General features: G+C 43.3%; 2 protein-coding genes across 4 annotated transcripts in view, besides 1 other annotated feature; both read right to left on the reverse strand.

Moving 5' to 3' along the window:
• Positions 1–505: 505 nt before the first annotated feature.
• Positions 506–5,226: a mobile genetic element.
• A 1,176-nt stretch (positions 5,227–6,402) lies between these two features.
• On the reverse strand, positions 6,403–10,313 carry Trpml (Transient receptor potential cation channel, mucolipin). The gene is made up of 3 exons (NM_140888.4): positions 9,685–10,313; positions 8,133–8,983; positions 6,403–7,992 (listed from the first exon to the last, which is right to left on the reverse strand). The coding sequence occupies exons 1-3, from the start codon at positions 10,051–10,053 to the stop codon at positions 7,254–7,256; spliced, it is 1,959 nt and encodes a 652-aa protein (NP_649145.1). The 5' UTR covers positions 10,054–10,313; the 3' UTR covers positions 6,403–7,253.
• Positions 10,314–11,511: 1,198 nt separating this feature from the next.
• The window catches only part of CG42637 (uncharacterized protein), a 74,043-nt gene continuing 71,385 nt past the window's right edge, over positions 11,512–14,169 (reverse strand). For all 3 annotated transcript variants that reach the window (NM_001007096.3, NM_001007095.3, NM_079441.4), the window contains one exon: positions 11,512–14,159. In NM_001007096.3, the coding sequence (NP_001007097.1) occupies positions 12,429–14,159 (1,731 nt within the window). In that variant the 3' untranslated portion in view covers positions 11,512–12,428. The remainder of the gene's footprint in view (positions 14,160–14,169) is intronic.

Here is a 14,169-nt window from a genome sequence, read left to right on the forward strand (position 1 = left end):
GGCACGTACGCGATCACTCTTTTATATGCAAAATGGTGGCGGCTATCGACTTCGAACTGCGGTGAGGTGAGAAGTGTAGCCGCCGTGCTTGTGGACTGCAAGTGTGCGAAGTTTGGAGTGCCTGGCAAATGGCACCTATGCACTGGCCGTAATGGCGGATTCCAGAACGTCTGCGGTGTCTCTCGATTGGCAACGAACTCTAGGGACTAGCCCTCGCCATTTTGGGCAGGGTGTCGGATGTGTGTCAGGCCAAACGATCCACTTGGGCGTGCCCAAACAGCTAAACACACACACACACACTTGCCAAAAATGCATTTTTTATCATCCCACATACACGTATCCACGTACTTTTGTTTTGGTATCTTCCAAACTTCGGGTATTTAAATTCACTAGGGTAACTAGTTAAATAATAGTCCACAGTGCGTATGATTGATACGAATTTGTATACTTGTACGTTGTGTCAAATCTTTTCTACTTGGCTCAAGATGAGTAAAGTGCAAATTTCTTTTTTTTTTTTTTTTTTTTTAATTTTTATTATTTATTGAATCTTCCCTTTGTGTTAAGAGACTAACAATAAGTGTTCAAATCTTAATCTAACTTAATTAACTTTCACTTAGTGATAGTTTTTTTTTTTCATTAATGCCCTAATAAGTTTATTGCTGGGCTGGGAGGTCGTTGCGGTGCAGCCGGCTTTGACTGCATACTCGGATTAGTTTTCTTGCGAGGGGATTTGTATGGGTGGTCAGCTTTTCGTTATACTTCGTTTTTTTCTCAGCTATTACTTCGATTACTAATTTGATTTTTAGGTCTCTGTGTATGTTTTCGTTCCGAAGGTACCACGGCGCTCCAGTGATAATTCTCAGAATTCTTGACTGTGCTCGCTGAATAATGTCTATGTTACTTCTGGATGCGTTGCCCCACAGCTCGGAGCCGTAAGTCCAGATAGGTTTTAAGACGGAGTTGTATAGAAGAGCTTTGAACTCCAGACTAAGTGGAGAGCGAGCATTTATGAGCCAGTGGAGGTTCCTTGCTTTAAGTTTAAGATGTTTCGATTTGGCTTCTATATGTTTGCGCCAAGTGAGCCGCCTGTCCAGATGAACTCCCAGATATGTTACCTCGTCGGCTTGTGGAATGCATATGTTATTCAAGACCAGTGGTGGGCATGTTTGTTTGTTTAAGGTAAAGGTAACCTGCTTGCATTTTTGAACATTTATTGAAATTCTCCAGTCGGCAAGCCATCGTTCTACAGATGTTAAGTGTCGGGATAGGAGTGCCGTGGCTTTTATTGGGCATTTCGAGCGACTGAGTATCGCGGTATCATCAGCGAACGTGGAGGTTGTTAGATTGTAGTCTATGGGGAAATCCGCCGTATACAGGGTGTATAAGATTGGACCCAGTACACTGCCTTGCGGCACTCCAGCTTCGATTGCGCAATCGCGTGAAGTGCTTGTATCGCATCTTATTGCAAACACTCTGTTATATAGGTATGACTTCAGTAGCTTATGTGTGTTTTGGGGCAACAGCTTGATTATTTTAAACAAAAGTCCATCGAGCCACACTCTGTCAAATGCCTGCGCGACGTCTAGAAAAATGGCTGTGCAGTATTCTCGATGTTCAAAAGCAGTACGAATTTCTGACGTGATTCGGTTGACCTGTTCGATGGTTCCATGTTTTTCTCTAAAGCCAAATTGATGTGTTGGAAGTGTGTTGTTTATTCTAAGATGAGGGCTAATCCGAAGGAGTAGCATTTTTTCAAACAGCTTTGAAAGACATGTTAGTAAGCTTATCGGTCTATATGATGATGGCTGCGTTTTATCTTTTCCTGGCTTTGGAATCATTACTATGGTCGACTTTTTCCATTTTTGAGGGAAGTATCCAAGCTTGGCGATTGCGTTGAACAACAGGCAGATGTGAAGAATAGCACACTTTGGGAGTTCAATGAGCATTCTTGGAGTTATTAGGTCGTAGCCAGGCGATTTTCTTGGGTTCAGTTGCTCTTTGATAACCTTTGCTAGTTCACATGGTCGGAATTCAAAGGGTTCTTGAGGATCTAGATTGGCTGCTATTAAAGGAGGGAGAATAAATGTGTTGGTAGAGGGGTTTGGTCGGAATACATTTTGTAAATGGTCAGCGAAAGCACTGGCTCTTTCTTCATCACTTCGAAACCAGGTGCCAGAGGGACTTCGTAGTGGCATAATTGGCGCTATTGGAGTCTTTAGGTTTCTGTGAGCTCTCCAAAGAGGGTACTTAGTGCTGGTGGGAGAGAGTTGCTCGATATATGAACGTTGGCTGTTTTTTTCCTCTTGTTTGAGAGCATTGGTAAGCCTGCGTGTGGCTATCTTAAGCATGTGCTTAGTAATTGGTGATCTATTAGACTGCCAATCCCTTCGTAGGCGTCGTTTATCTAAAACCAGCCGCTCGATTTCGCGATTAGTTTTGATGTAGTTTGGTTTTGCATACGTCACTGGCGGGGTTGAAGCCTTTGCAGCCGAAACTAAAATGTTTTCAAGAGTTTCCGTTGACTTGTCTATATCCTCCTTTGTAGATAATGCCGTCGTTAGTTCTATGTGTGAACAGACATACTTCTGATACCTTGGCCAGTTTGTTCTAAAATTTGTGAGTCTATACGGTGGGTCGACGATGTGGGGGCGAGTTAGCATATTTAGAAAAACAGGTGAGTGATCTGATGATAAATCTGCTAGTGCTTCGGCGGTGACCATGTTGCGGGGGACATGTTTAGTAATTGCAAAATCGATCAGGTCTGGGATTTTTCTTGGGTCTGCTGGCCAGTATGTAGGCTTACCCGGGGATACATAGTCTAGCTTGTTTTCTGGCTTCGTAAGCGCATTGTACAATTGCTTACCCTTTGGCGACACAAGTCGTGATCCCCAATGGGTGTGCTTGGCGTTATAGTCACCCGCTGCGATGAACCTGTCACCTAGTGTGTTAAAGAATTCCATGAATTGATCCTCAGAGATTGGAAAGCGCGGTGGGCAGTAGACTGCGGCTAGAGTCGTTGAACCATTGTTGAGTTGTAAGGCTATGGACGTAGATTGTAAGTAGTTTTTGTCAAAATTGTTTAAGTGGTGGTGTTTTATGCGATTTCTGATGAGTATTCCAGTGCCTCCATGAGCTTTACCATCTGGATGATTTGTACCATAGAACAAGTATCCTGGTATATGAAAATTGTTTTTATTTGTGAGGTGCGTTTCTGATAGTAGCATTACGTCGATGTTTTTTTCGTAAATGAACTGTGTGAGCTCTTGTGTATGCCGTGAAACGCCATTTGCGTTCCACAGAGATATCCGTAGGGAAGCCATTATGGGGATTTTGAAGATACAAGAAGTTGAATCAGGATATTTTGGTTTTTCATGAGCTCTTGCAAAGTATTTTGCATGAACGTCATGAAGTCTTTCATGCTTTGCTGTAGGGATAGCATCATAGCTTCGATGCCACTTTGTTGTGTTTGTTGGATGTTTGTCGGTGTATGTTCGGAATGAGCAGTTCTTGTCGGTGGGGCGGGCACTTCTAGTCCGGATTTTAGGGCGCTAGCGAAAGAAATTGTTGGAGTAGTGCTTGGGACAGTTAGGGGTGGTTGAAAAATCGGTTGCGGAGAGTAGAAATTGACTTTGTTGTATGTATGTGCTGTGGCAATACGTTTGTTTAGGCGGCTCTTCAATTCTTTGTACACCACACAGCCTCTGTAGTTTGCAGTATGTTTTTCCCCGCAGTTACTGCATTTCTTCACAGACTTATCGTCCTTGTTTTTGGGGCAGTTTGCGGTAGTATGAGGTTCGCTACAGACAACACATACGGACTTAAGGGTGCAGTATGCCTTGGTGTGGCCGTATTCTTGGCAATTAGTACATTGAACTGGATTGATACGTTTGTGCGGCTCCTCCACGGTGATCCTCCGATGTAGCAAGTACTGTAAATTGTATATTGGGTGCACTTCGTTTTTCTTTAGTGCCTGGAGCTCTGGTTCGAGTTCTATTTTGAATAGTGGCTGCGGAACTTTGTCTTTGTTTAAAATATTAATAGCTGTCTTTGCAGAAAAGTTTTTGGTCTTCAGAGCCTCAATTATCTCAGCTGGTGTCACTGTTGCTTCAATGCCCTTAAGTACTACCTGTAGCCCTTTGCAACTTTTTAATTGGTATGTGTAGTAGTTTTTACCAGCATCATTTAGGTATTTAGTCACTATACGGTGGTCTGCTTCTGTTTGGATCTGTAGTTTTATTTCATGAATATTTCCTTTTTTAAGTGGGATAATGTGGAACTTGCTGTCACCAATCAAAGCAACGAGTTTATTTACAAGTGCATTTGTACTTTGTTCTCGTATGAAAATTGGTGGAGGCCTGGTCTTTTTTGGTTCCCCTACCGTTTTTTCGTTGGGTTGTTCGGTCGCAGAATCAGCCAAGATAGCATATCGGTTTGAATTATTTACTGCAGAGTTTTCATTGCCGTTGTTGGTTCGATTGATTTTGGGTTGATTACCTGCCTTATTGTTTTGAGGGCTGAGCTTTCTCTTGATTTGGATGTAGCGATCCATGCCAGTCTGCACAGTCGAAATCGACTTCTGCTTTTGTTTTGATTCTTCTTTACGTGCATTATTGTTGTTGCAAACGGTCAGTGCTGCTGAATTATTTACAGCTGGCACAGCGATAATTAGTTGGGCCGCTGACGAAGTTGATGTTGTGGCAGTTGCCAGTGAGGTCACTGCACTCGTTATTGCAGTGTTACAGTTGCCCGGGACGGTCGTTTGGCGCTGCGAGAGGAGCGGGGTAGGAGAGGCGGTCTCTTCGCTCCACGACTTGTGAGCCGAAGCAGGCAGAGAGGGAGAGCAAGAACGCGGTCTGTCGTTCGCTGAGGGCAAAAGTTTCGAGATAGTTGAAGGTGAGGGTGCTCGATCACCGATTTGCGGTGAGACGAAAGAAAAGTATGCATTGTTGCGTTGTAAAGAGAGCCGGCGCTCGTCTTGTTCACATTGTCGCTGAGAACGTATGTCGTTTTGATTCATTGTTCTAAGTCCACATATAACAATTACCAGAACAATATGGAATAATTATTTATTTTAGTAAATAATTACTATAGTCAATAATTGTTAGTTGTGCAAACTGCACTTTACACTTTGTGTTTAACTTTCACTATACTGTTGTAGTTTTTAGAACTTGCTATTCGTAGCTTGAAAGAAACACGTCTCCACCCGAAGACTGTGGAATGCCGAATACAAATTTCTTGACCAATAAAATATTCAAGCCTAGTTAGAACTTTATAATAATATAGATATTATATTCTACATGAGGAGATTCAATGGATATGGCTCAACAATTAATAATCAATAAGAAGAATGTATCTTAGCTATGTCAAGTAAAATAAGAAACTGTGTTTGCTTCTTTTCTAAAATTAACCGGAAAGTGTATTGCAAGTTCGTATTTCTTCAAACAAACTTGAAGAAAGATACATCTTCGATTATTTTTTATAATTTGACTGCTAAGTAGTTCCTCTGCGTCGTCTGGCCGTTCCAATTTAAAAGCAGTTTTTTACCCGCAGCGACCTTGATCATTTTAAAGCCAAATTAAAGCCATTTATGGCCCACAGAGCGGTACGTCGTGGCTCGACGACTGCCAGCTGACAGAGAGGCGTCTAAAGGCGTGACGAACTGCCACCAACTTGAGCGTTTTATTCAGCTTTTTTTCCAGTTTCTTTCTGATTTCTAGTGGCTCCAACTCTAAAGTGTGCCAAAGTGCTTTGCGGATCGGCGAGGGACCTTTCTGAATTGTCATTGTCTATTTTTGCCACTCTTGACATTTGCATAGAGGAATAAGGCTAGACTGCCAACTGGCCAGGCTGGTGCCACTCGGCTCGAATTTCCAATTAAGATTAAGTAAAATAAGTCTTTGGCTTGGACGGTTTCCGCTTCAACGAAGACGCACAGCATCTGCCTGATGAAATTTACGTCAATTGGAGAACCAGTTTTCCATTTCATTAAAATTTGCTCATCTCGTTTCGGCGAATTCTTGCAAAACATTCAATGAAATTCACGCTTAAAACCGCAAAAATTTAACATCGGCCAAATTATTAAATGTCCAATTACTGTGAAACCATTTATTCCTTTCCCTTTTATTGGGTTTTCTTTTCTTGCAATGCAATTATCCGATTGTAGAAATGTTTCGCTTGGTTTCTTGACACTTATTATGTTGACTGTTTTGGATGTATCCTTACCACAAAATAATTTAACGATTGTCTTCCTGGTCAAAACATTAAAACATTGCGCCACCTACATCTGAAGATAAAAGTAGACTTCATTGTTCCTCGTTTTGGTTAAGCTCACAATTAATTATTTTTGTTGTACACATTTTTGTTGCATATCGTTGTAATAAATTTTGGTTCAAAGTGCAATTTGTTCAATTCAATCGTTCTATAAACAGTTTATTGTGTTTGTGGTTTTTGGTTATAAATACAAAGTTTTCATTGTACACATAAAATATAGTTACCTAATGTTTCCTTATCTATGGCTTCTGAAATTGACACAAGTCGACAAAAATCGATGTTGTGTTATGCCGAACTAAACACTTTCTAAAATAACTATTTGCTTAGACTGCCAAAAATCTCATTTTGTCGACCAGTGCAGTTTTATACAATTTTTTGCTGTGACTTTCAGATTTCTATGAAAACTCGATTCGGATGCATTCGTTTTCATGGAAGATCTTGACCAGGCCCATGTCGATATCGCTAACAAAAATAGCTCCCTCTAATATAATTTCCATTGTTCTCCGATTCTGGTTCCACATTATATCACACACTTAATATCTCGCGTTACAAAAACAAATTTGCGACTTTGTGGTTTCCCAGCGTACAGCGTTGCTTGGTGCCCTTTCTTAGTCATTTTTCGGATTTTACTTTCGCAGAAATGACACAAATTCGCCTTACATTTAGTTTTTCCTTTTGGTCTTATACATTTTGTAATTTTTGTATTGAAGAAAAATGAATTTCAGTCAGAATTATATTTCTGCAAACCGAATTAAAGCCATTGCTGCGAAAGATAAAATCGGAACATGCCCGCTGTTTGTGATCAGAGCAGCTGCTTTTGGAATTTCTCATAGGTACGTACGTTATGGTTTCTCTTATCTCGGTTCAAGTGCTTTGGCAAATTAACAAACTAATACAAAAAGCTAACAACAAGTTTGACTACACACATAAAGCTGACAAAACAAAACAAAATGAAGACCTGCGGGTCGACATAGCGCACCCAGTTACTTCATAATACTAGAAAGGCTGGTGTAACCACTGTTGGGCTGGGCGGGCTCCTGATGCCGACCGCACCGTCCACAGCAGCAAATGCTCTTCACCACGTCAAGGAAGCTCGTCTGGTCGAAGTCGTCCAGGTCGGTCATGAAGACACCAGAACTAATGTCCTCTGCAGTGCGCGTTCCGACAAATGCCTTGAGATCGGTGGTGGGAAAGCCATCCTTGTAATACGCCTTTATCGTGTCGTAGGCATCCATTATGACGGCAATGAACAGCGACAGGACCACATAAATGTACAAGGATATGAACGAGTACAAGTAGATCTGGCAGAACCACCACAGCCAGGTGGCCTTGCTGGAAAGCGTGGCAAAGGTGGCGAACATATCATCACCGTTTATCAGCGCAAACAAGCACTCTGACGTTGTAGCCAGCGATCGGAACTTCATGTGATAGGGTCCCAAGATCAGCCAGCCGCAAAACACAAATCCAGCATAGATCAGCAAGGCGGCGATAAGGAAGCGCAGAATCTTTGGTGCCGCCTTTTTCAGCGTCAGTATCACAACGTTGTAGGTTTTGAAGAAGCCGAGGTAGCGCAGCACTCCGAACCAAACAAGCAGGTTGCCAATTCCCAGAAAAAGCGAGCAGGTATCCCATTGGTCCACCACCAAGTACCTTCCCTCGATTTGCTCTTTTAGAGCTGATCCAATGATCAAAAGGACGTCATTGAAAATGATCATGATGTACCTGCGAAAGCAAAACGGTTTATTATAGTCTGCAACCTTTCTGATAATTTTTGGGTTTACGTCGGCCTAACCTTCAGCATTATGGGTAATACTTGTTGCCAATATAGCCGAGGTTTTTATAACACAAAACAAAGGACTCACCAAAAGTTAACGAATTCCAGTCGGCCGTCAAAGCTCAGCTCCTTGCCGAATTGCGAACGGAAAAAGTTGACAGTTGTACATCTCAGCAGATATGCTCTCCACAGAGCCCTTGTACAGAGTGCAAAGGATAGTGCGCATGTTAGTAGGACGAATATATTAAGTACGCTTCGCAGCATGGAATCGAAATTGGCGTCTGATATGAAGTCCGTTGCTCCGTGGCACTTCAGCCGCGTCGCCTCCGCATCCAGTGAGAGCAGCATTTGCCCGTCATGGTCTCGGTTGTTAAACGTTATGGAAATGTCAAACCGAAAACAATCAGGAGCAGAAAGAGGTCCACCATTTGCCTTGAAATTAACCGTCTTTATCTTGAACGTCAACTGTGCGGAGACAAGAGATGCAAAATTGACCTCCACATCGCGCTGCCTGAGGTAATTCTCCACCCCAATGGTGGTTACGTTCGGAGGTAGTCGCTCACACACCTCGTCGATATGTGGATCGAAAATGTAGGACTCATTAAAGCCAAATATGGTGCCCTCTCTATAGTTCTGCAGGCAAAGCTTTAGTGGCGGCATTGTGTTATTGGGCGTCGGGTAGTCGTATGGTCCAATAGATCGGCTTACATTCGCGTAGCCATTGACTGCATACTGCACAGTGTCGAAGAACTCCGATTTGAGGTATAGAGCAAAGGGACCCACAGCAGGCGGATAACTCTCCACCTCCCGGGAAGAATCCCAGCCGCGCAGGAATAGATGTGAGAAGGCAAATCGGTTATCACCCGTGTAGTTGATGTGGTTATACCGCGAGTGGGCAAAAAGGCACAATTGCATCGTCACCAGAAAGATTTTTACAATCTAAGAGAAAAATTCTTGAGTTGCTAAGAAATGTTTATAGTATAACTTTTAAAGTTTCTATTTGCCTTTTGGCCTCAGGGGACGGACCTTTTCTTGGTCGCCAGTTCAGAGATCTAGAGGCTGGGCTATAAATAGAAGCCGAATTATGTTAGAGCATGCGTCAGACTATATTTATTGGGTATCTACAGGAAATCTAATTTAGTTGTAGACCTTAGAGACTAAGTGTAGACTTAAAGACTAGTCATAACATTTTCGCATTAATCATTAAAAATCGCACAAAAGAAATCCCCCTGACCACGATGTTTATCGCATATTAAATAACTTTTTGGGTTCTACAAAAGCGTCCACACGCAGTTTCTAGCCATAAAATTCTTGAATTTTCACTTTGTTTATTACGTATTGTGCTAACAATAGTTGGACCTATCAGATAAGGCATCGATAAGAGTGGAGGGGCTTAACAATGCAAGCAAAGTAATCAAGACTGTGTTGACTCTACCCCATTTTACATGCTCGAAATCTAGACAAACATTGAAGATCGGAGACGGCTGTTTAAAGGCGTCTGTAAATTAAGAGAAATGCCTAAATAAGTGGTTCAGATGTGTCACCCGAGTTCCGCCCCCAAACGCCGCGCATCACACGACTTCAATTAACTAGCATTCATCCAGATGTGAACTGCAAATGAAACCCGGATGTGAACTCACCTGCACAACGAACTTGTACGGAAATTTCCGCTTGGCCTGCCATTTCTCAATGGGGTTCATAAAGAAGAACTGAAGCTTCCTGCGCATTCGCTCCTCCTGGTAAGATGCAGCCGAGGATCCGGGGAATTCGGGCTGCTCCTCGCGGCCATCCACGGAGGGTGGGGCAGTGCCACTACCGGCGGATATGGGCATGGGCACCACCGGGGCCACCGGAGTGGACTGCAGCTGCACTTGGCGCCGCAGTATCCTGGTGTTCACGTACTCCTCGTCGCTCTCCGGCGACTGCTGCTGTTGCTGGGCAGCCTCGTAGCTGTCCGTGCGGCGCTTGACGGCCGGAGCTGTCTGGGCTCCGGGGCCGTAGCTCTGCATCTCGATGTGCTCCTCCTTCGTTGCGAGGTCAAGTCACCTGCGTTGTTGTTCTCCGTGCTAACTTTCTTTTGCCCGCCCAGTCGACATGCAAAAGAAGAATCCGCACAGGCGCAACAAGCAATCGGGGGAGGGGAGGTAAATATGTGTTCTTTTGCAATTAATACGCGACTTTTGCCAGCGAATTTATATTAAATACTGGCCAAAAGACCACGAAAATTGCTTTGTTTTCAATAGGTTTAAACGATTACAGATGTTTATTCGATATAATCGACTGTTCCAAATAGAGTTCAGCATCGATAGTTGCTTGCAATCATCGATTATTTAAATCGCGCGCCTTTTCATCGGTAGTCAAAATTCAAGTGCAGCACGGTGAAACATGAAACATGGAGAACTTTCCTATTTATTTATTTTTTTCCGTTATTTGGAGGTGAATTCCAAAAAAAATTAAATAATGTTAAGAAAGAAAAGATCTAACTATCTATGTACGAGTTCAGTTTATAGAACTCAGCTCTAAATATCGAAAAAATAATTAATTAAAAACTTCCCCGTATTCCAAATTCCGCCGTTCCTCTAACGCAGCTAACTCATCGACGCTACATGGACGTACATTCAAAATTATATTGAGGTCCATCCATTTATTATTCTTTTATGTTCAAGAAATATGACTATTTCCTTTTTTTATATTTTTGAATTTATGAGAAATCAACTTTATTTTGCGGTCTTGAAAACTGCTACCTCATTTTTGACATTGTATTTTACATTAAACATACGTACGTACTTACATATGTCAACATCTGTCACTAATGCTTAGTTATCTTATTAAATTGAAGTTAAAAAATAAACTAAAAGCGTAAAATAATACATAATCATTTGGAGCAAATATAATACTCACAGGAAAAAACAAATGTTTTCTTTCTGCCCAAGAAGAACTCTTGATAAAACCCACGAAGTCTTCCCATACGTTTCACTGTTCCCAGTGCATAAACATTTCAAAAGGAGTTCCAATAAACTAAAAGCGTAAAATAATACATAATCATTTGGAGCAAATATAATACTCACAGGAAAAAACAAATGTTTTCTTTCTGCCCAAGAAGAACTCTTGATAAAACCCACGAAGTCTTCCCATACGTTTCACTGTTCCCAGTGCATAAACATTTCAAAAGGAGTTCCAATGAATCGATGGCTTTAGTTGCAAGAACTTACAGAGATCTTATCGTGAGATCACACTTACAGTGATCTCTTATATGCTTAACATGTTTTTTTGTATTCACCACGACTTCAGAAATGTTTGTCGAAACACAAAACACAACTGTTCCCAGTGCTCGGAATATTTTAAAAATGTTTCTTTTAGAAGAAGTGTTCTCCAAGTTTCTAGTCTTTCCCGCAGGATTCACCCTCGTATCTACCATCTATTGAACATTTTGCACCATTTAAGCATATCTGGACAAACACACTTTTAATAGTTTCTCGTTTGTATTTATATATGGCAAATTTAACAAATTTTCATTTAAAAATATACATACATACATACATACAGCTAAAACACCTCTCATCGGGCGCATTTTCGCTCTTCTCTGCTCACAATTCGCGTTCAATTAATTATAATTATTATTTTAGCTTTAGAGACTTAAATATTACGTACAATCACACGCACTTAACTACGTACTAGCAAAACACATTGATACATTACATTTTTCACGCTCGTTTTGATTTTCAAATACATAAATTAACTAGTTTCTGTTTAAGCATAATTTGTTTGCTGCTGCGCATCGTGTATGGAAAGCAGAAAATTTCGATTACATTTACATAAAATATTTGATTTTGATTCTCCATCGTCGTATAAATATGTGTGTCGTTGTGTTTATGTGTTACATTTACAAACGTACATTTAGATGTGTGGGTGTGTGTTTATTTTATATAAAACAATAACTAGTCTGAAGACCTTGTGACTAGACGGTTTTTTCGGCTTCTCTAATATGTATGTATGTAGAGTTATAAAATATATGCTATGTATGATTTTCGCTTCAGCTTCTGCTCGCTTCTACTTCGGGATCGCAGGATTTTCCTCGAAAACGAATAAAAATAGTTTGGAAACCCATAGGACACATATGTAGAGTCCCGCAATGCCAGAGCGATCAAAGAGTTAAGAACCGGCTGGTATATGTTTATAGGTGGATGACTTCCAACACAGACACACAATTCGTTCGATCCATACAAACTACAATACATAAAACAAAGAAGTAAGCCAAAAGACGATCGTTTCCTGCTCGACTCGGTTCCTGAGTAACTTTTCCATCTCTCTCATCCGGCTATTTAGCTCATCCTGGTCATCCTGCTCCTTCTTCCTTAGTTTCTACACTGCCTTCTCCTTATCTCTATACTATACTCTCACGATCGCGGGCTGCTGCCGATGCCGCCATATCCGTGAATCCGGTTCGTGCGCCGTGCACACCGCTGGGCAGGATTCCTACTCGCCTAGCCTCACCGCTACGCACGCCGTTGCCCTTGAAGATGTTAGTCATCCAGTTAGTCAGCTTACTCCCACCAGCCGCTTTGGATCTATGATGCTGATTGGAGGAACCGCTGAAGAAGTCCAGATCTCCGGGGTGGCGGTTATCAATATCGGCGGCATAGCTAACGCTATTTCCGCCATGCCCACCGGGACCATCCATGTGCTCCAGTGAGTGCCAACGTTTGTTGTGCGCCAGCATCTCCTCTGGCGGCACCGACAGCGATGCCTGGCGTTGCAGCAGGGGCGACTCAAGATCATCCTCGACGTTCACTCCTCCGTTGCAGTTGTTGTTCAGATGCTTGGCACAGTTGCTCCCACCTCCTTCTCTTCCTCCTCCTCCTCCTCCTGCTGACCTTCCTGTAGGAACAATGCTAATCTGAGCGTTGGGAAAGCTGCCTGAATAGCGGAGAGCAGGCAGTTGGCCGTTGTCGTGGCGCATCAGAAGGCCCAGCTCATCGTCGTAGCCATCGGTGGCATCCACCGGGTTGGCGGTCATCTCGTTATCCAAATCCAGTTGACTCGAGTGCACTTCACCGTTGGGATTCCCACTGATCAGCGATACACCCGTGTCCAGCGATCGGGAATTGTTCTTGGACAACTTCGAGGGCGGCAACTTTACCCTGTCGTGACGTTTGCGCAGTTGCTGCATGGGCATGGGATCCAGGGAGCGAGACTCCCGCAACAGCGTGTCTGCGGAGTCATCATCGTTATCTCCCAGTTGGGGTAGCTGGGCAGCACTAATAATCCGGTGCGGCCGCACCATGGCCAACGGTTTGTGCAGTGCATTGGGTTGACGCACTAATCCAGATCCAGATCCTGACACTCCTCCCGATCCCCCATCCATATCACAGTTAGTTTCGTTTGTTTCGGAATGATTCAGCGTGCTAAGCGAGGCCTGTGCGGATTCGAGGAGAGCTCCCCCCACGAAGTGCCCTGCGCCCAGTCCATTGATGGGGGGTCGCTCTCGATCCCTGTCACGTTTGCTGACCATGCGCGGTGATTCCCTCACGGATCCCTGGAGGCTATACGTTGATTCGCCGTCCATCGCCCTGGGAACTGTGCTCTGGCGTCTTGATCCGGTGCCGCAGAAGTGCATGGCCTGGATGCTTGGCTGACGGGAGTCGGGATTTAGCTTTGGACTCTTTCGAGGTCGACTAAACAGCGGCGGCGGCATGTCCATCATATCCACTAACTTCTTCTGAATAGCATTCTCGTTGGCTCCGGTTAGCCACCAAGTAACCACATCGCCCTTGCCCTTCATATTGACCAGGCCACGTTTCTCGGTTATGTAGCCACCACCCAGTTTGTCCAGCGCCAGCTTGCACTTATTGGAAATGTGAATCTTTAGCGCCTCTCCGTTGCTCTCCATCCGGGACGCTGTATTCACGGTGTCACCAAAAAGGCAGTATCTCGGCATGGTGAGACCAACCACGCCCGCTACCACCGGACCCGTGTGCATTCCAATGCGCAGCTTCAGCGTCTCGTTGGGACGATGGGCTATGCGGTGCTGCTTGACAGCGTGGAGCAGCTCCAGGGCCATCGAAGCTATCTCGCCTGCATGTCGATCTCCGTTCTTAATTGGCAGACCCGAAACCTAAAATATA

Source organism: Drosophila melanogaster, chromosome 3L (genome assembly GCF_000001215.4).
Source record: "Drosophila melanogaster chromosome 3L".
In the NCBI taxonomy this organism is placed as follows: domain Eukaryota; kingdom Metazoa; phylum Arthropoda; class Insecta; order Diptera; family Drosophilidae; genus Drosophila; species Drosophila melanogaster.

Bases quoted from the DNA above. Each gene is read 5' to 3' on its own strand.
- Trpml (NM_140888.4), bottom strand. From the start codon at position 10,053: ATGCAGAGCTACGGCCCCGGAGCCCAGACAGCTCCGGCCGTCAAGCGC. The intron at 8,984-9,684 runs GTGAGTTCACAT...TTTTTCTCTTAG, and splicing joins CGTACAAGTTCGTTGTGCAG to ATTGTAAAAATCTTTCTGGT. The intron at 7,993-8,132 runs GTGAGTCCTTTG...TTGCTTTCGCAG, and splicing joins CTGGAATTCGTTAACTTTTG to GTACATCATGATCATTTTCA.